The sequence below is a fragment of the Pseudorca crassidens genome, chromosome 7, assembly GCF_039906515.1.
Source record: "Pseudorca crassidens isolate mPseCra1 chromosome 7, mPseCra1.hap1, whole genome shotgun sequence".
Taxonomy (NCBI): Eukaryota; Metazoa; Chordata; class Mammalia; order Artiodactyla; family Delphinidae; genus Pseudorca; species Pseudorca crassidens.
The window spans coordinates 3,780,603-3,806,566 of NC_090302.1; the positions used below are offsets into that span (position 1 = coordinate 3,780,603).

Sequence of the window (25,964 nt, forward strand, 5' to 3'; positions counted from 1 at the left end):
CGGTGGGCAGGCGGGGGCCAAGGGGCGGGGACGCGTCCAGAGCTGGGGTGCCCGAGAGGCGGCGGGCGCTCAGTGGCACCCCCGGGCCTGCAGGTGGCGCTGCGGCGAAGGCGCGGGCCGCAGCCGGAAGGAGGAGCCGCTCGTGGGGCCGCGCCTGCCCGTCTTCCGCGTCTGTCCGTCCGTCCGCCTACCGGAGTCCACGCCATGGTACCCGGCTTGGTCTTACCCCGGCTGCTCGGCGCAGGTAAGGCGCCCGGGACCTGGGGTGGGGGGCGCGGCAGGGACCCTCTTGCGGGCCGGGCGGCGGGAGGGAGGGAAGGAGGGAGGCGGGCGGGGGGCGCGCGCCACGAGTTTGCTGTCGCCGCAGGTGTCCGGCGCTGGCCGCTCCAGCTGCACCTCGTCCAGACGGCGACCCCGGGCCCGGTGGGACCGAGCGGCAGGACGCTGGGGAGCGCCGTGGCCTCCGCGGCCCGGGAGCCCGAGCGCAGCAGCGGTAACGCCAGCCCTGCGGTCCTGGGGGTTTGAAATTGTCCCGCTGCTAGGAGTCCCGGGCGCTCTGGGTCTCCGTGGGGCCCCTGGAGGATGCGGGACTGGGGAGGGCGAAGGGCGGCCTTCCGCCCCTGGCAGCCCACGTGCTGGGCCAAACGAGCTTGCAGCCCTCCGAGCAGCCCCACCGCCGAGTAGGGCCGAGCCCCCCCCGCCTCCACGAACCGCGGCCGGGGAGCTCCTGCGGGCGGCTGGCGGGACCACGGGGACCTCAGACACCACCCGGCGCCCCTTCTCTCCGAGTGAAGACTCGGCCACGTTTACCCAGGAGCGAAGCTGGGGTCAGATCTCGGCCTCCTCCCCGAGCCTCCAGAAAAGGCCCCTGGGGACCCTCAGCATCTGCTCTCCCACAGACCCCAGGCTTGGGAGCCGGGATCCAGACCCTGCATCCTCTCCCTCTCCCCGCCCCAGATCTGAACGAGAGGATCCTGAGCGAGCCCCTCAAGCACTTAGACTTCTTCAATGTCAAGGAATTGTTTTCTGTAAGAAGTCTCTTCGATGCCCGGGTGCACCTGGGACACAAAGCTGGCTGTCGGCACAGGTAGGTGACGCCCCTGGCGAGTGTAGGGGTGCCTGGGGGGCTCGGGACCCTTGCCTTGGGGTCCAGGGCTCCTTTTTCAGTTTGTTTGTTTTGTTTTGTTTTTTGGGTACACGGGCCTCTCACTGTTGTGGCCTCTCCCATTGCGGAGCACAGGCTCCGGACGCGCAGGCCCAGCGGCCATGGCTCACGGGCCCAGCCGCTCCGCGGCATGTGGGATCTTCCCGGACCGGGGCACGAACCCGTGTCCCTTGCATCGGCAGGCGGACTCTCAACCACTGCGCCACCAGGGAAGCCTTCAGTTTGTTTTAAGAGCGTCTAGCTCCCTTTTCTTCCAGATGGGATTATTGAGCCCCAAGGAGGGGCAGCTGTTTATTCTCAGGCCCCGTTTGCTCCTCCCGACCCCCAGACCCCGCGGACCTTGCTGTGGGGCTCCTGGTCGTCGGTGGGGCCAGGCCCGCTGCTGCTGGTTCCCTGACAGACAGGCCATCCGGGAGGGCAGTGCTGGCAAGGCCGTCGGCATCTCACGGAGGTGTCTCCAAGGGCACGCAGAGGAGTGGTGACTGGCCCAGTCTTTTCACGTGGCGATTTTGACGGCTGGGTTGGGCGTGTATTGGAGGAGCAGTTAGGCCAGGGAGGGAGGCGGTTGTAGATGTTCAGGGGAAAGGTGATGGGCCCAGCTGCGCCGGCAGAGCCGGAGCAGTGGTTGGATGTGGGGTGATTGGGGCAGAGCCGGAGGTCCAGCTGAGCAGAGCCCAGAGCAGGTGTCGACATCCTTCACATCAGGAACTTGGGTCCTATGAGGGTGACCCTTCAGCCACCCCAGTGGGGATGTCACGCAGGCACTAGGGAGAAGCAGCCTGGGCCGGGGGCCACCACATCAGGACCTTTTGAGAACATGTGGAGTGGGGGATGGAGGAGAGAGGAAGTCCCAGGTGGGAGCCCTGGGCAACCAGTGCCTCAGAGTCTGGGAAGAGGGGGGTGGGGCCGGGGCATGGGAGGAGGGACGCCACTGTAGGTGCTGCGGAGAAGTCACCTGAGGTGAGGGCACGTGGGGCCTCGGGAAGGCTCTTTGGAGAGGAAGAGAGAGTCCCGGCGGCGGTGAGCAGAAGAGTGAATGGGGCGGGGGCTGCAAGAGGACGGTCTCGCAGCCCCGGCTCTCGGCCCAGGCCAGCGGGTCTGTGCCCTCAGGGTTCCCTCCGAGGCCTGGCTGCCTCCTGCTCCGGCATGTCACGCTTGCAGCCTGGGGCACCCCCTGCCTTTCTGGTCCCCCAGCCCCCCCAGGGGGTGGGGCTCAGCTGTAAAGCCTCAAAGGTGATGATAATGACAAGGATGGGAGCTAGACAAGCAGCACCGGGTGGGACGCTGTCCGGACGTCACGTTTAAGTGTCCAGATGTCCGTGTGGGTCCACTCTGTTAGGCACCCCGCGCGGCCAGGTGGAGGTTCAGAGGGGTAAACCGCTTGCCTGAGACATGGAGTGGCCTGCAGCCCAGCCTGCCCTGCTCGCCCACCCTCACCCTCCCACTGCCGGCGGCTGTCACTCCTGGGACAGCGTCCCCGCTGCCGTCATCATGGTGAGGGCTGCAGACTGTACCAGCCCTGGGCTTGCCGTGCCCCCCGTGCAGGGGCCCAGGGCTGGGGGAGCGCATGAGAAAGGGCGGGTGGAGGTGGCCACGAGGGGCTGGTTCACACTGGCCTTGGTGGGTGTCCGGCAGGTTCATGGAGCCGTATATCTTCGGGAGCCGCTTGGACCAGGACATCATTGACCTGGAACAGACGGCAACGCACCTGCAGCTGGCCTTGAATTTCATGGCCCATGTGGCCTATCGCGAGGGCATCATCCTGTTTGTGAGCCGCAGTCGGCAGTTCTCACACCTGATCGAGAACGTGGCCCGGGACTGCGGGGAATACGCCCATACCCGCTACTTCAAGGGCGGCCTGCTGACCAACGCACCTCTCCTCCTGGGCCCCAGCGTCCGCCTGCCAGACCTCATCATCTTTCTGCACACGCTCAACAACGTCTTTGAGCCCCACATAGCCGTGAGGGACGCGGCCAAGATGAACATCCCCACTGTGGGCATCGTGGACACCAACTGCAACCCATCCCTCATCACGTACCCCGTCCCGGGCAATGACGACTCGCCCCCGGCCGTCCAGCTCTTCTGCAGGCTCTTCCAGACCACCATCAACCGGGCCAAAGAGAAGCGCAAGCAGGTCGAGGCCCTGTACCGACTGCAGGGCCAGGAGGGCGCCAAGGGCCGCGGTGCAGCCGACCCTCCTTCCCCGGGAGTGCAGGCCAAGCTGGGCTTGGGTCATTCCCCTTGACCTGCCCGCTCTTCTCCCGAGTGAAACAGCAGCCGAGTCTGTTCTGAAGCTGGGACCCAACCCCCTGTACCCACACCCACCCCCGGCATGGTTCTTAGCACCTTCCCAGTTATTCCAGGCTTTGGGTCCCTGCTGCTAGGAACGCTTCTCAGCAGCTGCCCGCCCGGGGCTCCACTTCAGACCTGAGGACCCAGCAGGCTCTCTGGGCAAGTGGCCTGCCTGGAAAGGACCCGTCGGAAAACATCCCGTCCCTGGAGTCCGAAGTCCTTGCTTCTGCCTCAAGATGAGTCCCTTGTATGTTAGGAAGGTTCTCACCAGGTTGACTTTTCTCAACCAGAATACCCCTAGGTTGGGCTGCTTCCCTGCTGCCTGGCTTCAGGGCCTGTTTTATAACGTGAGGTTGCAGGGTGAGCCACTAAGAAGATTCCATTCGGGTTGGGACAGGCTGGGCAAAGCAGACAGCGTGATTTCAACAGGAATAAAGCTTAGGTTTGGGCAGAACGGGGGCCTGGACCGTTGGTTCTGCATGTGGTCTGTGTGCTCTGTTTTCATTGGCACCCACGGGGCCCCTGGAGCACACGAGACACGTTCCTGCCCCCTGGGTCCTCGAGCTTCAGGGAGACAGGCAGGCATGTGCACGTGGGTTTGGATGGGACGGCACCGCTGCCCCTCGACACCGTCTTCGGTGTTGAGGCTCGAGGCCCTCGTGTCCTGCCCATGCCCTGAGCAGGCATCCTCCCCAGGTGGTCGGGTAAGATGGGACCCTGTTCACAGGGACTTTTGGATGCCCCCTCATTCGTGGGACCTTCCTTGGCAACACTTGTGTTCCTGGGATGAGGTGTGGCCCCTGCTTGCCAGGACCCCACCCCGTGGCTCCTGGTGTGCGTGACCACCCCAGGACCCTGTCTGCTGCCGAGGGTCCAGGCAGCAGGGTCTGGTGGGGTCAGAACAGGACGGCCTTGTGTGGATGGATGCATCATGCCAGTCCACGTCCTACAGTAGCACACGGGGGCAGGAAGACTGGTCCCACAGGCCCGCTCAGCATCTTCCGGGGGGGCATGCGAGGTGGAGGTCCCTGATGTTTTCTGGAAGGGTTCACAGTTTGGAAGGGGCAAGGAGCTGAATGCCAGTTTGAAACCAACTGACAGGCATTGGTTTAATTTGCAAACATGAAGTATGGGCATGCAAATTCACAGGCAGGTAAATTGAGGGGTCCCCCCAAGACTTTCCCCCCACAAGACACCTCCCTCGGTGTGCGTGGGTGAGATTTCCCGAACTCCTCTGGAGATGGCCGGGCCTGTCGCTCGGCGCTCCAGGGAGGCCGGAGTGGGCAGCCAAGACCCTCGAGATCAGCACAGTGTGAGAAGGCTCAATGGCCGTGGACGGGAGCTCTGGAATGTGAGCTGGGCCTCCCCAAGGCGGAGGGTCCACACCGCCCTTCAAAAGCAGGCCGTCTGGGGAGGGCAACACGGGCAGGGCAACGAGGGACACGCGAGGAGGCCCTGTTCTCTCGCCCTTGACTCGGGCTGGGTGGAGGGGAGCAGCCCTGGAGGGCAGGCACCCCCGAGCACCCCTACCCCACCCCATTCCCCAGGGTGGCCTGCCTGGCCCTGGCCATCCTCTGTCCCCTGAGGATCCCCCTGGAACCTGCACCAGACACAGGCCGGTGAAGACCAGCAGGGGCAATGAGAGTGCGTTTCGGTTCCTGGCTGTGCTGCCGGTCCTGGGGATGCTGGGAGCGGGGTGGACAGGGGTGGCCGCACTGAGCAGGTGACTCGGCGGATGAGGGGACACAGACGAGCTGGGCGGTTTCAGGTACATGAGGACCTGAAGGGAGGCACAGGCTGACGGAGCCCAGAGCCCGGATGGGCCAGCCCGGGGGGGCACTTCCAGAAGGGCTCAGGTAAAAGGAGGGGGGGCAGAGCACGGGCTTTCACCCTAGTCGGGGGTCAGCCATCCCCAACAGACATCACAGCAGGCACAGTAGATATGACAGCCTCACGGCCTCCTCTAGATACAGATGCATCCTCCCTGCAGGAGGGGACCTCCAAGTTTGCCAACCTGGAGATAAACACCGAGAGGCCAGAAGCCCCGAAGGCCTGGAGAGCAAGGGCCTGAGCCCTCCCCTCCTGCTGCCGCGGTGACGACTTGCCCATTAGCCCTGACCTTTCCTGGGGTCTGGCAGGGTCGTTCCCTGAGTGGTTGGCGTCCCAGGGGCCTGGAAGAGCCGGGTTCAGGGGGGGATTTGGGGCCAGGGTGGCTGAGGGCAGGTGCATCACACCACCAACTCGGGCCAGAACAGGCTCACGGTGAGTGTAGGCGTGCAGGGGTCTCTAGAATCGGGCCTGCGGGTGGCTGGGGCCAGATGCCACCTGGGGCCACTGCCCAGGGTCCAGCCCAGGACTTTGCCTCCAGTGGCCAGTCCCAACCCAAGGAGCTGGGCTCCTCCCTTCACCCACCAGTGCTCCCAGGCCTGGCCCTGGCCACGTGCAAAGCCAATTCTTTCTATACCGTTGCATCTCAACATACGAGCCTGAATATTCTCACACTGGTTTTGACCTGTCCCTCCCTTGTCCAAAAATCAGCCCGTGTATGAAAATGAGTCAGCCCTGAACCTGTATGAGACCTGCAAGGTGCGGACCGTGAAGGCAGGCACGCTGGAGAAGCTGGTGGAGCACCTGGTGCCCGCCTTCCAGGGCAGCGACCTCTCCTATGTCACCATCTTCCTGTGTACCTACCGAGCCTTCACCACCACCCAGCGGGTCCTGGACCTGCTGTTCCAAAGGTGAGCGCCCCGCCCACCCACTGGCTGTGTGTCTTGGGAATGTCGCTTTACCTCTCTGAGCCTCAGTTTGCTCACGTGAAGGCCGGGCTGCCAGGACTGTTGGATAAGCATGGACAATGCGGCCCCGCGCCCGGCCCTGTGGAAAGGGCTGCTGAGGGCTGGGGCGGCTTTGATTAAGGTTTTCCTCTGCCCCATGGAGAAGCTCTCTGCTTCCAGCCCCTGGGCAGAACAGTTTTCCCATTTGTAAAGGAGGTTCCAGATTCTGTGTCAGGGGTCCTTCCTGGGAGTAGCCAGGGCAGGGCTGGCTGGGGGCCGGCTGAGGGCCCAGGCCCACTCAGGCGTCTGCAAGGTGCTGGTTGGGCTCATTCGTTCAGCAAATACATACGAAGCGCCTACTGTGTGCAGGCACTTTTCTAGGCACTTGGCTTTATTCAGTGAACGGTGCAGACAAAAATCCCCGCCCTCCCGGGCTTCCATCCTAGCCAGAGGGTCAGCCAGTAACACTAGACGTCATAGCAGGTACGGTAGATGTGACGCCCTCACGGCCTCCTCTAGATACGGGTGCATCCTCCCTTATTCCAGCGAGGACGGCGGACCTCAGGACCAACTGAAAAAGTGAGTAGACTTTGGGTCTGATGGGAGGGGCTGGGCAGAACCCTGGCTGCCACTCATCTTGTGATTCCCGCTGGAGGGCTGAGGTCTGGCTGCAGGAGGAAAGGAGTCAGAGAGCTGTGGCTGGGGTCCCATGTCCCCAGGGAGCAGAGGGGAGGCTGGGGGCTCAGAGCCGGCCCCTGAGAGCTCCCATCCCCTCAGATCCGGGGCCCACGACAGGAGGTGTGGGGGGCAAGCTGCTGACACGTCAGCCTCGCAGCCCAGTGTGAGTGCTCAGCTGGGGCTCACGGGAGCGCAGTCAGGGTCAGGGGGCCGGCTACGTCCCCACCACCAAGAATGGCGTCCCCGGGAGGACGAGACCCGCACTCCGGCGCACAGACCAAGGCAGCCATCGGTGCGCGAGCTTCCGGTTCAGGTGCGCGAGGCCCGTGAAGGCCGGACAGGGGCGCACTCTGCTTGTCGCCTCCTCCCTCCCCTGTTTATGCAGCGCCTACTGTGTGCGGCCAGGCCAGCGCGATGGACAGAGCGGGCGCGGCCCTCCCTGCCCTCCTGCAGTTTCCTTCCCAGTGGAGAGGGCCCGGGGGGCTGGGGGCAGACAGGAAAGAGTCAGGCTCCCCCGAGGAAGGGAGAGGTGGTCACCAGGGACGGAGGGCCCCTTCCTACCAGGCCTGCCGACCAGGCCTGCCCCCGCCTGGCAGCCCAGTGCGGTGGGGCAGGGGCGGGCCCAGAAGCCCAGCCCCCATGGGGGAGCCAGGGGAGGGCTGCGTGGAAGGAAAGGCCAGGCCCCTGACTGCTGCCCACCCGCACGCCTGCCCCCAGTGCCGTCTCCTCCATCCTGCGCACCTGGCTGGACCAGTACTCCGAGGACTTCTGTCAGCCCCCAGACTTCCCGTGCCTCAAGCAGCTGGTGGCCTACGTGCAGCTCAACATGCCCGGCTCCGACCTGGAGCGCCGTGCCCACCTTCTCCTGGCCCAGCTGGAGCGCACAGAGCTCACCAAGGCAGAGCCAGAGGGTGAGGAGCGGGGTTGGTGCTGGACACGCAGGAGCCCCCGGGGCTGCCTCGGACCGCCCACGTGGGGACCGCTGGCGGGGAGACGTCCTGTCTCAGATCCTGGCTGGAGCCTCTGTAAAAGGCCGCGGGCTGTTTCCTTTGCTTGCAAAGGCACGTGTGTGGGGCAGGCACGTGGATCTCCTCCTGCACCTTCACTGCCATCTCAGGATCTAGAACTGGCTCCAGCACCAGCCCCTGTGCAATCTGAAGACCTAGATCCAGCTGCAGAAGCAGCAACAGAACTAAAGCCAGATCCAGAGCTGGAGGCGTTTCCATCAGTGGCTGGAGGGACACCTTGAGCGGCGGCACCAGAGTGGGAGCCAACATCACAATCAGTTGCATCAGCACCTCTGCCTCCAGGGCCCGCGGCTGCACCTGCTCCGGAGGAGACCCAGAGCCGGCTCGGCACCCACTACCCCTGCGGGGAGAACGAGCTCCTGACCCACTTCTACCCGCTCCCCCCACCCCCGAACTTCCCTTCCCCTCCCCTGTTACTGTTTCTGATTTGGTTTTTAATTTTATGTTTTCATTTCACATTATTTGTGGTGTCTTTTACGTCTTCATATAACCAAGTTTAATTTTTTAAATTTGAAATTGTGCATTTCAGGAGCATCGAGTATATTCACAGTTCTGTGCAACCTTCCCCAGGGTCTCGGGCAGACTGTTTCACTCCCCAGAAGGAATCCCTGAGCCAAAGCGCTCATTCCCCATTCCTCTCTCCCCCAGCCCCCGACAACCTGTAATCTGCTTTCTGTCTCTGTGTCTTTACCTGTTCTAGATGTTTCCTATAAATGGAATTATACAAGGTGGCTTTCTGTGTAGGCCACATATTTTAAGAGGGGAGTAGTTAATTTTTGTTTTCTTTTTTTACTTCAAAATAGCATTTTGATTATATGAAAGGGAAATGCCAGATGGATTAAAGATGGGATGTACAAATTGAAGTCTTTTTTGTAAATAGGTGTGCAGTCTCAGGGTAGAGACCCCTGTTCTGAGTCTGGCCCCAGAGCCAGAAGCCAGAAGGGAAACGCCTGGCTCTTCCCACGGCCAAACAGAAACAAGAAACATGTAGAAAGCTGGGGAGACAAACCACAAACTGGATCAGCCCTCCTCACACCCCAGGGCCAGAGAGAGGTTTGACACCCCTGTGGTCCCCCAGATCTTGAAAGTCAATGTTTTAAAAAGGGACAGAGAACACACACGTGCAGCTCCAACAAGAGGCCGCACACGTGGTCGGTACAGGTCAGAGACGCTTGACCTCCCAGTGAGGACACGCAGATGTAAGCGCCGTGGAGACGGCGCTGTCAACACCACACCGACAGGTTTCTAGTCTGGTGGCGACCAGCCCTGGGGACAGTGTGAGGAAGCAGAGGCCCAGCCGGTCCTCTAGAGGGAAGCGTGGAAGGACACTCCTGTCTGGGAGAACAGTGTGCAGGACCCCAGAGCTCCACGGGTGCAACCCTTTACCTGCAGAGCTAATCCCAGGAGTTTACCCGCAGGAATTCTCGCATGGTGTGTGTGCCCATGTGCACGTGTGTGCGTGTGCAGTCGTGGGTGTCAGGTGGGGAGGACTCTGGGCACGTGTGCCCTTCTGGAACCTGGTTCCCCCGGGCGGGTGCTGATCAGTCCATCGTCTTCCTCCTCTGCATTTTCTGGGGCCCCGAATCAGAATTTTCGAAAAGCCCCTGCTATGGGACGTGGGCCATTTGCCATTTTTCACTCTCAGAATCATGCTGAAGGGAACATCTGTGTCCATAAATCTCTATTCAGGGCAGAATCCATGAGGTGGATTTTCTGGGTCAAAACATATACAGTTTTTAAGGTATTGGCCACAGTTTCCAACAGAGCGGTCTCTGCCCACTTGGAGCCTCGCTTGGGAAAGCGGGGCCTCAGAGGACCCGAGGGCCGGGACCTCAGGGAGGGAGGAGGAGGAGGCCCTGGGAGTGACCTGCCCAGAAGGGACTGTCCCGCCCTCAGCCCCGCCCCCAGCCCCGCCCCCAGCCCCGCCCAGTCCTAGAGCGGGTACAGAGCTGGCTCTAGTTCAAAGGTGGCTCTGCTCCTAGGACTGGCACTGGAGCTTATGCAAGAGCTGATGCTGGACTTGACTCTAGCTCTGGGGAAGGCGCTGGAGGCGGATCTACCTCCAGAGACGGTCTAGACCTGGTTCTGCCGTTGGACAGCGCTCTCGCGCTGTCTCTCACACTGGCTGGAGCCGGTGCTACAGCTATTGCGGTCGCTGGCTCCGGCTCTGGCTCCGGCTCTGGCTCTGGCGCGGCCACTGAAGCTGACTCCTGGGTGGGTACTGGTTTGGCTTGAGCTGTGGATCAGGTACCCCCGGAGCTAAGGTTACAGCAGGTGCCGGAAGCAGCCGTGGATTTTGCTGTGGATAGGACGCGGGAGCTGTCCCTGGTGCTGGAGCTCTCGCTGACTTTGCGGCTGACTCCAGCTCCGGTCTGGTGCTGGCTCTGCTTCTGGTGCCTCTAGCTGTACAGCGGTCCTGGCTCTAGCTCTGCGGCTGGCGCTAAAACTGGCGGTGGAGCTGGCTGTAGCTCTGGACTGGTTCCATCTCTGGAACTGGTGTCAGGGAAGATTCTGGCGCCAGAGCAGGCACAGAAGCTGGCCTAGGAGCTGCTGACAGAGCTGCCTCTGCCTCTGACATGGCATCGTGCTGGTGCCAGAGCACAATTTAGCTCTGACGTTGGCGCTGGAGCTGTGGCTCTTTCTCCTGAGCTGGCACTGGCTCTAAGTCTGCTACGGGCACCCAAGCCAGCTCTTGCTCTGGAGCTGCTGCAGGAGCTGACTCTCATGGGGGCTCTGGCTCTGGAGTTGGTCCTAGAACTGTGGCTGGGGCAGGCTCTAGGTCTGAACTTGGTGCTGACTCTCTCTGGAGCTGGTGCCAGGAATGGCTGTAACTCTGGGGCTGATGCTAGAGCTGGCGCTGGAGCGACCTCTTCCTTGGCACCTAGCACTGGCTCTAAACTGGCTTTGAGCTGGTTCTCACTCTATCACTGGGGCTGGCACGGGAGTCAGTGATAGAGCTGTCTCTATCTTCCAGGGGTAGAGCTGACATGACGGCTGGTGTTCAAGCCAGCTCCAGCTCATGGGATAACAGCAGCCCCGCCCAGGAGCAGCAATGGAGCTGAGGCTGGAGCTGCCTCTATCTCAGGAGTTGATGCCAGTGTTGGAGCCTGAGTTGACTGTCGCCATGGCGTTGGCTCGAACTCTGGTGCTGGAGCTGACTCTGGCTCTGCAGCCAGCTCTGGCTCTAGTTCTGGAGAGCCAGAACTGTTAGTGGTAATAGAACTGGCTCCGGCAATGGATCAGTGCTGAAGCGGGTGCTGGAACTGACACCGAGCCTGGAGCTTTGGCTGGAGCTGGCTCCAGATATCACTCGCGCTCTTGAGCTGGTGCTTGGAGCTGGCTCTCGCCCTGGAACTGTGGAGCTCTCTCTAGCTCGGGAGCTAATGCTCGAGCTAGCTCTGGTGCTGACACTAGCTCTAGAGAGAGCTCTACCTCTAGAGCTGCCTGTAGCTCTAGCTGTGTTGCCAGAGGTGCTGGGGTAGACTCGAGTTCACTTCCTGTTGTTATCTGTCACTCTGGGCTTTGTGTTGGGTCTGATCCAAACTCTAGAGCTGCTGCTGGAGCTGGCAAATTGGTTGATGACAGAGCTGCTTCCATCCCTGCAGCTGGTGAGACAGCCGGTGCCAAAGCTGGTTCCAGCCCTGGAGCTGGTGCTGGAGCCAGTTGCAGAGCTCACTGGAGTTTGAGGGCTTTTCCATGAGCCAAGGATGGAACTAGTTCTCTCACTGGACTTGACTCTAGATCTAGTGATGGAGCCGGCTCTCATTCTGCACCTGGCACTGGCTCTAAATCTGGAGGTGGCCCTGGAGCCAGCTCCAGCTCTGGAACGCTGCAGGAGCTGGTGATTGGAGCTGGCTCTGGCTCTGGAACCGGTGCTACCTCTAGCTGTCGGGCTGGTACCAGAAACGCCTTTAACACCAGATCTGGCACTAGCGCTGGTACAAGATCTGGCGCTGACAGTGGTGCCAGCTTGGGAGTTGGCAGTCGAGCTGGCACTGGTGCTGCAAGAGGACAAAAAGTTCACCAACCTCGTGACTGTAGGCTGCGCGCACACACTTGTGCACGCATCAAATACATTTCTGTTCTTCCCTTCCTTTATCTTCTTACCGTATAGCATAACATAGACCATAAGATACACAAATAACTGTTACCCTCACATCACAGGGTTTAAGTTACAGGTCGTCAAGGAGAAAAGTCAGCACCACCCCAGCACTCTGCATGCCCTGGGGACAGTGTCCGCGTGTCTCATCAGGAGGGAGAACGACTCTCTTACTGTCTTCACTTAGAGACTCAACATGGCTACAGCAGAGCTGTGGGTACCGAGTCAAAAGAAGGTGGGCCGTGACGGTTGGTCTCACGTGTCAACCTGCCCAGGCCGTAGCGTGCAGTCATCCGATCAAACTGGTGATTTAGTCCACACGTGTTGTGAAGCTACTTATAGGTGTGGCTGACTTGCCTTTATGTAAAGATCACTCAAAGGGTGGGTCTCATCACGTGAAGGCCTTACAAGCCTTCAAAAAACCGAGGTTTCCTGAAAAAGAAAGTCTGGCTCAAGACACAGCAGCTAAGGATAGCTTCAAGACGGCAGAGGAGTAAGACATGGAGATCACCTTCCGCCCCACAAATACATCAAAACTACATCTGTAGGAGTGGAACAACTCCTACAGAACACCTACTGAACGCTGGCAGAAGACCTCAGGCCTCCCAAAAGGCAAGAAACTCCCCACGTACCTGGGTAGAGCAAAAGCAAAAACAGAGACAAAAGAATAGGGACGGGGCCTGCCCCTCTGGGAGGCAGCTGTGAAGGAGGAAAGGTTTCCACACACTGGGAAGCCCCTTCACTGGCGGAGATGGCGGTGGTGGGGGGGAAGCCTCGGAGCCACGGAGGAGAGCACAGCAACAGAGGGCAGAGCGGAGAGATTCCCGCACAGAGGATCGGTGCCGACCGGCACTCACCAGCCCAGAGAGGCTTGTCTGCTCACCCGCTGGGGCGGGCGGGGCTGGGAGCTGAGGCTCGGGCTTCGGAGGTCAGACCCCAGGGAGAGGACTGGGGTTGGCTGCGTGAACACAGCCTGAAGGGGGCTAGTGCACCACGGCTAGCCGGGAGGGAGTCCGGGGAAAAGTCTGGAGCTGCCGAAGAGGCAAGAGACCACTGTTTTGGGGTGCGCAAGGAGAAGGGATTCAGAGCACCTCCTAAACGAGATCCAGTGACGGGCGCGAGCCGCAGCTATCAGCGCGGACCCCGGAGACGGGCATGAAACGCTAAGGCTGCTGCTGCCGCCACCAAGAAGCCTGTGTGCGAGCACAGGTCACTCTCCACACCCCCCTCCCGGGAGCCTGTGCGGCCCGCCACTGCCAGGGTCCCGTGATGCAGGGACGACTTCCCCGAGAGGGCACACAGCGCACCTCAGGCTGGTGCAACGTCATGCTGGCCTCTGCCGCCGCAGGCTCGCCCCGCATTCCGTTCCCCTCCCTCACCCCAGCCTGAGTGAGCCAGAGCCCCCGAATCAGCTGCTCCTTTAACCCCGTCCTGTCTGAGCGAAGAACAGATGCCCTCAGGTGACCTACACACAGAGGCGGGGCCATATCCAAAGCTGAACCCCAGGGCTGTGCGAACAAAGAAGAGAAAGGGAAATCTCTCCATGCAGCCGCAGGAGCAGCGGATTAAATCTCCACAGACAACTTGATGTACGTGCATCTGTGGAACACCTGAATAGACAATGAATCACCCCAAAATTGAGGCGGTGGACTTTGTGAGCAACTGTAGACTTGGGGTTTGCTTTCTGCATCGAATTTGTTTCTGGTTTTATGTTTATCTTAGTTTAGTATTTAGAGCTTAGTATCATTGGTACATTTGTTTATGGATTTGGTTGCTCTCTTCCCTTTTTAAAAATATATACGTACTTTTCCTTTTTCTCCTTTTGTGAGTGTGCATGTGTATGCTACTTTGTGTGATTCTCTGTATAGCTTTGCCTTTACCATTTGTCCTAGGGTTCTGTCTGTCCATTTTTTGTTTGTTTGTTTGTTTGTTTAGTATAGTTTTTAGTGCTTGTTATCATTGGTGGATTTTTTTTTTTGGTTTGGTTGCTCTCTCTTTTTTTATTACTTTTTTATTTTTAATAATTTTTAAATTTTTTATTCTAATAACTTTATTTTATTTATTTTTCTTTCTTTCTTTCTTTCTTCTTTTTTCTCCCTTTTCTTCTGAGCCGGGTGGCTGATAGAGTCTTGGTGCTCCAGCCAGGTGTCAGGCCTGAGCCTCTGAGGTAGGAGAGCTGAGTTCAGGACATTGGTCCACCAGAGACCTCCCGGCTCCACGTAATATCAAATGGCAAAAGCTCTCCCAGAGATCTCCCTCTCAATGCTAAGGCCCAGCTCCACTCAACGACCAGCAAGCTACATTGCTGGACACCCTATGCCAAACAACTAGCAAGACAGGAATACAACCCCACCCATTAGCAGAGAGGCTACCTAAAATCATAATAAGTTCACGGACACCCAAAAACACATGACTGGATGCAGTCCTGCCCACCAGAAAGACAAGATCCAGCCTCATCCACCAGAACACAGGCACCAGTCCCCTCTACCAGGAAGCCTACACAAACCCCTGAACCAACCTTACCCACTGGGGGCAGACACCAAAAACAATGGGAACTACGAACCTGCAGCCTGCAAAAAGGAGACCCTAAACACAGTAAGTTAAGCAAAATGAGAAGACAGACAAATACACAGCAGATGAAGGAGCAAGATAAAAACCCACCAGACCAAACAAATGAAGAGGAAATAGGCAGTCTACCTGAAAAAGAATTCAGAATAATGATAGTAAAGATGATCCAAGATCTTGGAAATAGAACGGAGAAAATACAAGAAATGTTTAACAAGGACCTAGAAGAACTAAAGAGCAAACAAACAATGATGAACAACACAATAAATGTAATGAAAAATTCTCTAGAAGGAATTAATAGCAGAACTGAGGCAGAAGAATGGATAAGTGACCTGGAAGATAAAATAGTGGAAATAACTACTGCAGAGCAGAATAAAGGAAAAAGAATGAAAAGAATTGAGGACAGTCTCAGAGACCTCTGGGACAACATTAAACGCACCAACATTCGAATTATAGGGGTCCCAGAAGAAGAAGAGAAAGAGAAAGCGACTGAGAAAATATTTGAAGAGATTATAGTTGAAAACTTCCCGAATATGGGAAAGGAAATGGTCAATCAAGTCCGGCAAGCACAGAGAGTCCCATACAGGATAAATTCAAGGAGAAACATGCCAAGACATATATTAATCAAACTACCAAAAATTATAAGCAAAGAAAAAATATTAAAAGCAACAAAAAACATACAAGGGAATCCCCATAAGGTTAACAGCTGATCTTTCAGCAGAAACTCTGCAAGCCAGAAGGGAGTGACAGGACATATTTAAAGTGATGAAAGAGAAAAACCTACAACCAAGATTACTCTGCCCAGCAAGGATCTCATTCAGATCTGATGGAGAAATTAAAACCTTTACAGACGAGCAAAAGCTAAGAGAATTCAGCACCACCAAAGGAGCTTTACAACAAATCCTAAAGGAACATCTCTAGGCAGCAAACACAGGAGAAGGAAAAGACCTACAATAACAAACCCAAAGCAATTAAGAAAATGGTAATAGGAACATACATATCAATAACTACCTTAAATGTAAATGGATTAAATGCTCCAAGCAAAAGACATAGACTGGCTGAGTGGATATGAAAACAGGACCCGTATATATGCTGTCTACAAGAGACCCACTTCAGACCTAGGGACACATACAGACTGAAAGTGAGGTGATGGAAAAAGATGTTCCATGCAAATGGAAATCAAAAGAAAGCTACAGTAGCAATTCTCATATCAGACAAAATAGACTTTAAACAAAGACTATTATAAGAGACAAAGAAGGACACTACATAATGATCAAGGGATCAATCCAAGAAGAAGATATAACAATTGTAAATATTTATGCACCCAACATAGGAGCACCTCAATACTTAAGGCAAATGTTAACAGCCATAAAAGGAAAAATCGACAGTAACACAATCATAGTAGGGGACTTTAACACCCCACTTTCACCAATGGACAGATCATCCAAAATGAAAATAAATAAGGTAACACAAGCTTTAAATGATACATTAAACATGATGGACTTAATTGATATTTATAGGACATTCCATCCAAAAACAACAAAATACACCTTCTTCTCTAGTGTTCATGGAACATTCTCCAGGATAGATCATGTCTTGGGTCACAAATCAAGCCTTGGTAAATTTAAGAAAATTGAAATCGTATCAAGTATCTTTTCTGACCACAACGCTATGAGACTATATATCAATTACAGGAAAAAATCTGTAAAAAATACAAACACATGGAGGCTAAACAATACACTACTAAATAACCAAGAGATCACTGAAGAAATCAAAGAGGAAATCAAAAAATACCTAGAAACAAATGACAATAAAAACACGATGACCTAAAACCTATAGGATGCAGCAAAAGCAGGTCTAAGAAGGAAGTTTATAGCAATACAATCCTACCTCAAGCAACAAGAAACCTCTCAAATAAACAACCTAACCTTACACCTAAAGCAATTAGAGAAAGAAAAACAAAAAAACCCCAAAGTTAGCAGAAGGAAAGAAATCATAAAGATCAGATCAGAAATAAATGAAAAAGAAATGAAGGAAAAATAGCTAAGATCAATAAAACTAAAAGCTGGTTCTTTGAGAAGATAAACAAAATTGATAAACCACTAGCCAGATTCATCATGAAGAAAAGGGAGAAGACTCAAATCAATAGAAATGGAAATGAAAAAGGAGAAGTAACAACTGACACTGCAGAAATACAAAGGATCATGAGAGATTACTACAAGCAACTATATGCCAATAAAATGGACAACCTGGAAGAAATGGACAAATTCTTAGAAAAGCACAACCTCCCGAGACTGAACCAGAAAGAAATAGAAAATATAAACAGACCAATCACAAGCACTGAAATTGAAACTGTGATTAAAAATCTTCCAACAAACAAAAGTCCAGGACCAGATGGATTCACAGGTGAACTATCAAACATTTAGAGGAGAGCTAACACCTATCCTTCTCAAACTCTTCCAAATATAGCAGAGAGAGGAACACTCTCAAACTCATTCTACGAGGCCACCGTCACCCAAAACCAGACAAAGATGTCACAAAAAAAGAAAACTACAGACCGATATCACTGATGAACATAAATGCAAAAATCCTCAACAAAATACTAGCAAACAGAATACAACAGCACATTAAAAGGGTCATATACCATGATCAAGTGGGGCTTATCCCAGGAATTCAAGGATTCTTCAATATACACAACTCAATGTGATACACCATATTAACAAACTGAAGGAGACAAACCATATGATCATCTCAATAGATGCAGAAAAAGCTTTCGACAAAATTCAACACCCATTTATGATAAAAACTCTCCAGAAAGTAGGCATAGAGGCAACTTACCTCAATATAATAAAGGCCATATTTGACAAAACCACAATCAACATTGTTCTCAATGATGAAAACCTGAAACCATTTCAGGATCAGGAACTAAGACAGGAACAAGACAAGGTTGTCCACTCTCACCACTATTATTCAACATAGTTTTGGAAGTTTTAGCCACAGCAATCAGAGAAGAAAAGGAAATAAAAGGAATCCAAATCGGAAAAGAAGAAGTAAAACTGTCACTGTTTGCAGATGACATGACACTATACATAGAGAATCCCAAAGATGCTACCAGAAAACTATTAGAGCTAATCAATGAACTTGGTAAAGTACCAGGATATAAAATTAATGCACAGAAATCTCTTGCATTCCTATACACTAATGATGAAAAATCTGAAAGAGAAATTAAGGACACATTCCCATTTACCGTTGCAACAAAAAGAATAAAATACTTAGGAATAAACCTACCTAAGGAGACAAAAAGACGTGTATGCAGAAAACTATAAGATACTGATGAAAGAAATTAAAGATGATACAAACAGATGGAGAGATATACCATGTTCTTAGATCAGAAGAATCAACATTGTGAAAATGACTATACTACCCAAAGCAACCTACAAATTCAATGCAATACCTATCAAACTACCAATGCCTTTTTTCACAGAACTAGAATACAAAATTTCACAATTTGTATGGAAACACAAAAGACCCTGAATAGCCAAAGCAATCTTGAGAAAGAAAAACGGAGCTGGAGGAATCAGGCTCCTGGACTTCAGACTATACTACAAAGCTACCGTCATCAAGACAGTATGGTACTGGCACAAAAACAGAAATATAGATCAATGGAACAGGATAGAAAGCCCAGAGATAAACCCACACATATATGGCCACCTTATCTTTGATAAAGGAGGCAAAAATATACAACGGAGAAAAGACAGCCTCTTCAATAAATGGTACTGGGAAAACTGGACAGCTACATGTAAAAGAATGAAATTAGAACACTCCCTTACACCATACACAAAAATAGACTCAAAATGGATTAAAGACCTAAATGTAAGGTCAGACACCATCAAACTCTTAGAGGAAAACATAGGCAGAATACTCTATGACATACATCACAGCAAGATCCTTTTTGACCCACCTCCTATAGTAATGGAAATAAAAACAAAAATAAACAAATGGGACCTAATGAAACTTAAAAGCTTTTGCACAGCAAAGGAAACCATAAACAAGACGAAAACACAACCCTCAGAATGGGAGAAAATATTTGCAAATGAAGCAACAGACAAAGGATTAATCTCCAAAATATACAGGCAGCTCATGCAGCTCAATACCAAAAAAACAAACAACCCAATCCAAAAATGGGCAGAAGACCTAAATAGACGTTTCTCCAAAGAAGATATACAGATTGCCAACAAACACATGAAAGGATGCTCAACATCACTAATCATTAGAGAAATACAAATCAAAACTACAATGAGGTGTCACCTCACACCAGTCAGAATGGCCGTCATCAAAAAAATCTACAAACAATAAATGCTGGAGAGGGTGTGGAGAAAAGGGAACCCTCTTGCACTGTTGGTGGGAATGTAAATTGATGCAGCCACTATGGAGAACAGTATGGAGGTTCCTTAAAAAAATAAAAATAGAACTACCACATGACCCAGCAATCCCATTACTGGGCATATACCCTGAGAAAACCATAAATCAAAAAGGGTCATGTACCACAATATTCATTGCAGATCTATTTACAATAGCCTGGACATGGAAGCAACCTAAGTGTCCATCATCAGATGAATGGATAAAGAAGATGTGGCACATATATACAATGGAATATTACTCAGCCATAAAAAGAAACGAAATTGAACTATTTGTAGTGAGGTGGATGGACCTAGAGACTGTCATACAGAGTGAAGTAAGTCAGAAAGAGAAAAACAAATACCGTACACTAACACGTATATATGGAATCTAAAAAAAAAAAAATGGTTTTAAAGAACCTAGGGACAGAACAGGAATAAAGATGCAGACGTAGAGAATGGACTTGAGGACACGGGGAGAGGGAACGGTAAGCTGGGACAAAGTGAGAGAGTGGCATGGACATATATACACTATCAAATGTAAAACAGATAGCTAGTGGGAAGCAGCCACATAGCACAGGGAGATCAGCTCGGTGCTTTGTGACCACCTAGAGGGGTGGGATAGGGAGGGTGGGAGGGAGACAAGAGGGAGGAGATATGGGGATATATGTATATGTATAGCTGATTCACTTTGTTATACAGCAGAAACTAACACACCATTGTAAAGCAATTATACTCCAATAAAGATGTTAAAAATAAACAAATTAATTAATTAAATTAAATTAAATTAAATACTCTACAGGGGGGAAAAAAAAAAAGAAGACACAGCATCTAGAAGCCCGCTGGAGCGTCCAGTCCTGCAGGCTTTGGACATGCCAGCCCCCTTGCTCACATGAGCCCACATGTTAAAATCAATTCTCTCTGTATATACACACAACATATACACATGTGCGTGTGTGTCTACACGCACATGTGTATAAGTCGTGTGTGTGTGTGTGTACCCGGGTGTATCCTGGTGGAGGGCCCTGACTTGCCTCTGTCCTTCCTGCTTCCCCTTTACAACCACTGTTACCTGAGGCCTTAGACTCAGTGCCCGGTGGTATGCAAGCCTGGTGTTTCCTTCTGAGCTCTGCCAGCGCTGCCCGGGGTTCCGAGAAAAGCCTGGCTGACACTGTCCTGGCTAAAGACACACAGAAGATCCCCAGAGCCCTCTTACCTGTAACAATCCAGAATGTGGTCAGAGAGCTTACACTCATGAGGCTGGCCAACAACACGGTCAGCATGCAGACTCCTGGAACAGAGAGGCGGACATATAAGGCCTCAGAAAAAATAAACTAAAAACAGGATTTTCTGAATGCGGAATTCCACAACAGGAAGGTCTGCACAGAATACGTTATCATCCCTTCAATACATGTCTTGGGGAAGTCAAGTCTGTTGCCTATTCATTGTTACCTTTTAGCGCACAACTTAATACATGCTATTTCGTGCACAATCCTCTCCTCTGATGCTAAATATTTTCACTCTACGGTCTGCAAAGAGAAGAGGCAATCGTGGCGTATGCAAGAAAGAGGGAGCCACCACCCCTGGAAATCATCTTTAATATTTGAATTTCTAGCCGTCATTTGTTTGGGGTGTCCAATAGTCTGGTCCACCCCCAGTTACACAGCAGCCAGGGCAAGGATAACAGGATGAAGACGGCTACGCTAATCATTTAACCATCTTGCAGTGAGTGTTTAATATCTGGATTCTGATTTGCTTCCAGGGAGGTTGTGTGTGTTTGGCGAGGGAGAAACACAGAGGAAGAGGGGGAGGCAGATGATTTCATGGCTTAAAAGCTGCTGTACAAGCTTTTCCCACTAAGTGCAGAAAAACATTGGACAAAACCCAACATCCTTTCATGAGAAAAACACTCAAGAAACTAGAAACAGAAGGGCACTTCCTGAGCCTGATATAGGGCATCTGGGAACAATCCACAGCTCACGTCACACTTAGTGGGGAAAGACTGAAGCCTTCCCCGAGATCAGGAACAAGATGCGCAGTGACCAGTCTTGCCAGCTCAGTGCCACATTTCACTGGAGGTCCATCAGGCAAGAAAACGAAATAAAAGGCATCTAGACTGAAGGGGATGAAGTAAAACTATCTCCATTTGCAAATTACATGACCACGTATATAGGAAATCACAGAGAATACGGGGGGAAACTATTAGAACTAATAAACAAGTTCAGCAAGGTTGCAGGATACAAGATAAATACCACAAAAATCAGTTGTATGGGAATGTCAATTGGTGCAGCCACAATGGAAAACAGTATGGAAGTTCCTCAAAAAATTAAAAATAGAACTACTACGATGTGATCCTGCCATCCCACTTCTGGGTATTTACCCAAAGGAAATGAAACAAAAAGATACATGCACCCCAATGTTCATTGCAGCACTATTTACAGTAGCCAAGATAAGGAAGCGGCCTGAGCATCTATTGATGGATGCATGGACAGAGAAGATGTGGTGTATATATAACGGAATATTATTTACCCATAAAAGAAGGAAATCCTGTCATTTGCAATAATATGGATGGACCTTGAAGGTATTACGCTAAGTGAAACAAGTCAGACAGAGAAAGACAAATACCATATGCTCTCATTTATACGTGGAATCTTAAAGAAAAAAAATAGGGGCTCATAGATACAGAGAACGGATTGGTAGTTACCAGAGGTAGGGAGTAAATGGGGGCAAAATGAATGAATAGGGTCAAAACGTACAAACTCCCAGTTATAAAATAAAGAAGTCCTGGGGATGTAGTGTGCAGAATGGTGACTAGAGTTAAGAATACTGTGTTGAATATTTGAACGTTGCTAGGAGAGTGGTTCTTGAAGGTCCTCATCAGAAGGAAAAAATCTGTGCGACTATGTGAGGTGGTGAATGTTAACTAGACTTACTGTGGTGACCATTGGGCAATATATACAAATATCAAACCATTATCTTATACACCTGAAACTAATATACTCTTATATGTCAATTTAAAAATCGATTGTATTTCTAAAACTAACGCCGAAGAATCTGACAATGAACGTAAGGAAACAAGTTAATTGACGATAGCATCCAAAAGAATAAAATACGCAGAAATAAATTTAGGATCAAAAATGTAAGACTTAGGGGCTTCCCTGGTGGCGCAGTGGTTGAGAGTCTGCCTGCGAAGCAGGGGACACGGGTTCGTGCCCCGGTCTGGGAGGATCCCACGTGCCGCGGAGCGGCTGGGCCCGTGAGCCATGGCCGCTGAGCCTGCGCGTCCGGAGCCTGTGCTCCGCGACGGGAGAGGCCACAGCAGTGAGAGTCCCACATACCACAAAAAAAATAAATAAATAAAAATAAGACTTATACAATGAAAGCTACAAAACATTATTGAAAGCAATTAAAGAAGGCTGAAATTAATGGAAAGATATCCCACATTCATGGATCAAAAGACTTTATACTATTAAGATAGTGGGCTTCCCTGGTGGCGCAGTGGTTGAGAGTCTGCCTGCCAATGCAGGGGACACCGGTTCGTGCCCCGGTCCGGGAAGATCCCACATGCGGCGGAGCGGCTGTGCCCGTGAGCCATGGCCGCTGAGCCTGCGCGTCCGGAGCCTGTGCTCCGCAACGGGAGAGGCCACAACAGTGAGAGGCCCGTGTACCGCAAAAAAAAAAAAAAAAAAAGATGGCAATACTTCCCAAATGGAACTACGGATTCATTTGGAAATGCAAGGGATCCAGAATCGCCAAAACAATACGGAAAAAGCAGAGCAAAAGCGGAGGACGGATACTTCCTGATTTCAAAACTCGTTACAAAGCTACAGTAATGAAGACAGTGTGGTCCTGGCATAAAGATAGACATAACAAATCAATGGAATAGAATTGAGAGTCCATAAACAAGCCTTCGCATCTGTAGTCAATTGATTTTTGATGAGCAACCAGACAATTCACTGGGGAAAGAATAAATTTTTTCAATAAATGGTATTGGGACAACTGGATATTCACACGCAAAGGAAGAAGTTGGACTCTTCCTCACAGCCCTCACGGTGGATGAGGGCTTGCCCAAGAGCTGCAAGGAGGCTGCTGGGGCCAGGCTGCTAGATGACCCTAGAGCCTGCCTGGCTCAGAGCAGCTGGCTGGGTGAGGTCACTGCCTGGTGAGACCCTGGGACGAAGGTTCAGTCATCCTCCAGCTGCATCTGTACAAGAACCTCTGATCATCTGTACAAGAACCTCTGACCTGGGGACTACAGTTCCCCCTTGTTCTAAGTGGGAAACTGAGATGCCAAGATCCCTCCTGGCCTGTAAGTAGCAGCCCTGGGGTTAAAGCCAGATCCCTCTGGTCCAAAGGCACAAGGCTTCCCCTCCCCTGCATCCCCTTTCCCTTAATGGGCTCTGCCTCCTCTTGGGAAATGGAGCCCTGAGCAGGGATGTCAGAGGCCCTCCCCCACACAGACAGGCTGTGGCCTGTTCCCTGGCCTATCCCCATCTGGAACACACTTCACCACTTCACATCTGAAACAGTGTATACACACACATACACACACACACACACACTCAGAGGCCATGAAACACTGACTCATCCTGGGAGGGCTACCCTCCGATGTTTTCGATTTTACTTAAAAGTCCCAGCTATCGGGCTTCCCTGGTGGCGCAGTGGTTGAGAGTCCGCCTGCCGATGCAGGGGACACGGGTTCGTGCCTTGGTCCGGGAAGATCCCACATGACGCGGAGCGGCCGGAGCCTGTGCTGCGCGGCGGGAGGGGCCGCGGCAGTGAGAGGCCCGCGTACCGCAAAAAAAAACAAAAAAACAAAAAAACAAAAAAAAGTCCCAGCTATCCCACTAACTCGGGCATAGCCCACTAAGCAGTGGTGAGGGCAGTGGGGACCTCTGTCTGAGTGTTCCCACTGCCAGGACACCAGATTCCCCGTGCCAGCCCCTGGGGGTGTCCCCTGCTGGGCTCTCAGAGACAGGCACAGATGACCATCGATGCATATGAGCAATTTATACATGTCTCTAGCTGTTTCCTCTGGTTTCTAGAAGTAGATAAACTTAGTTGAAGGGGAGGGTATCAGGGTCCTATTGCCGAGTCACCCTCCAAGAGGAGAGTCCAGGGACCTTTTAACTTCCTTCATCTCTTCACCCAGCTCCTCCCAGACCAGCCCTGATGCTGTCCTTATGCTGAATTTGTCCTCTCCTGAGGGGAGGGGGGACAGGGAAAACAGGGAATGCTGGTTTGGCCAGGGGCTGGGTGTTGCCTGTTGACAGAATACTGGTGTGTCTGCCAGGACCCCAGGGCTGGGTCTGCCCCTGCGCACAGCATGTGGGATCTTAGTTCCCAGACCAGGGATTGAACCCATGCCCCCTGCAGTGGAAGCGCAGAGTCTTAACCACTGGACCACCAGGGAAGTCCCTGGCTCACCTCTTTATTACCAGGGAGGGACCAGTGTCCGGAAGGTACACCAGAGAACTTTGTAAAAACACAAACTGAATGAGAAAAACCAATCAGTTGGTCCCAGACCAGGTCCCAGGGAACCAGGTGTTTGCAGCTAAAAATGGAAGCACGACCTTTCAGCCAGCAGTCACAAGCTCCCCGGGCCTGTGCCTGGCCCCTGCAGACTCTGGGGAAAAAAACCCTGCCTTACAGGAACCTGAGGTCCTCAAGGGAAATCCCAAGGACACAGGCAATGACACCCACAAAGGACCTGGGAGGCTGTGCCCATGCACCAGGCAGATCTGCATTTGCAACTTTAAGCTGCATCATTGTGACCTTGAACAAAGCTATAACCTCTCTGAGCCTTGATTGTTGTTTTGTCTCCCATGCTGCTTCTCTGCACAGATCTTCCTCGACTTACAGTGGGGTTACATCCTGATAAACCCATCCTAAGGTGAGAACATACTGAACACCATAGCTTAGCCTAACCTACCGTAAACTTGCTCAGAAGACGTACGTTAGCTGGTAGTTTATGTTATAATAGAGCTGAACATCTCATGTAATTTACTGAATACTATACTGAAAGTGAAAAACAGAATGGCTGTCAGGGTACAGAATGGTCAAAAGTGTATCCTTGTTGAGCCTGGTGATGGAGTGGCTGACAGAGTTGCCACCACGCTGCCCAGCATCACGAGAATATCTCACCGCATAATCCGTAGCCAGCCGGGGAAAGATCAAAATTTACAATCCGAATCGCGGTTTCTACTGAATGCCTATAGCTTTCGCCTCATCCTAATTGTATCGGGTTTCTCCCCGGCCCTGTTACCGTTCCCTTATTTACCATGAGGGGGCCTTCCTTTTTGTCCCTCTGAATGCCCCCTCCGTCGCCACGCCTCTACCACCACCCTCTGCGCTTGGCCTACACTTGGAGACATATAAGACGGTCCCCCTGGGGCTCCTGGAGTCCCTAGGATGAACCAGGGTCAATACAACTCGGACAGGCCTTGGTAAGAAAGTATGGCCAACTCCCTTCACAGAAGAGGAAAAACAGAGGCTCCGAGGGATTCCGGGAGCCGCTCACGGTCTCCAGGCCGGCGTGCCAGCCTCAGGGGCCCTGAGCAAAAGAGTGATGATCCTAACCCGGAAAGTAAGTACGACGTCCAGCTGGTTTCCCATCCGGTGATTGCTTCGAGGCTCTTCTAGAAACAATAAAGTTTTTCCCTCAAATCGTTTCCCTGATTTCTCAAGCCCGCACCCCAGCCCGGAGTTCCCTGACCCGCGCTCCTCGCCTGGAAGGTGGGTCGCCTGCGTCGGAGGCCACGGCCCAGGTAGCCAGCAGAGGTTAAAAGTCCTGGGACCCCGGCGCTCGTGGACCCCTGGGGACTGGGGGCGGCAGCTGGTGGGCGGGGCGGGGCGGGCGGGTGAGTAGGAGGAGCAGCGGTCGATGGGCGGGGCACGCAGGGGGGTAGGTGGGGCTGAGGCCGGTGGGCGGGGCGCGCGGCTCCTTTCCCCTCCCCCGAACCCCGC

At 52.8% G+C, this 25,964-nt stretch overlaps 3 protein-coding genes across 3 annotated transcripts; 2 read left to right on the forward strand and 1 right to left on the reverse strand.

Moving 5' to 3' along the window:
- Window positions 1–134: 134 nt before the first annotated feature.
- On the forward strand, window positions 135–3,553 carry MRPS2 (mitochondrial ribosomal protein S2). Its single transcript, XM_067742851.1, has 4 exons — window positions 135–244; window positions 368–493; window positions 958–1,087; window positions 2,801–3,553. Exons 1-4 carry the CDS (start codon window positions 205–207, stop codon window positions 3,408–3,410), a joined length of 906 nt encoding a protein of 301 aa, XP_067598952.1. The 5' UTR covers window positions 135–204; the 3' UTR covers window positions 3,411–3,553.
- LOC137227295 (ral guanine nucleotide dissociation stimulator-like) lies at window positions 3,550–8,800 on the forward strand. Its single transcript, XM_067742841.1, has 4 exons — window positions 3,550–4,161; window positions 5,996–6,195; window positions 6,751–6,810; window positions 7,627–8,800. The coding sequence occupies exons 1-4, from the start codon at window positions 3,694–3,696 to the stop codon at window positions 8,156–8,158; spliced, it is 1,260 nt and encodes a 419-aa protein (XP_067598942.1). The 5' UTR covers window positions 3,550–3,693; the 3' UTR covers window positions 8,159–8,800.
- Window positions 8,801–8,946: 146 nt separating this feature from the next.
- LOC137227298 (nematocyst expressed protein 3-like) lies at window positions 8,947–25,906 on the reverse strand. The gene is made up of 4 exons (XM_067742852.1): window positions 25,714–25,906; window positions 25,578–25,636; window positions 20,215–20,289; window positions 8,947–11,938 (listed from the first exon to the last, which is right to left on the reverse strand). The coding sequence occupies exons 3-4, from the start codon at window positions 20,279–20,281 to the stop codon at window positions 11,700–11,702; spliced, it is 306 nt and encodes a 101-aa protein (XP_067598953.1). The 5' UTR covers window positions 20,282–20,289; window positions 25,578–25,636; window positions 25,714–25,906; the 3' UTR covers window positions 8,947–11,699.
- Window positions 25,907–25,964: the final 58 nt, after the last annotated feature.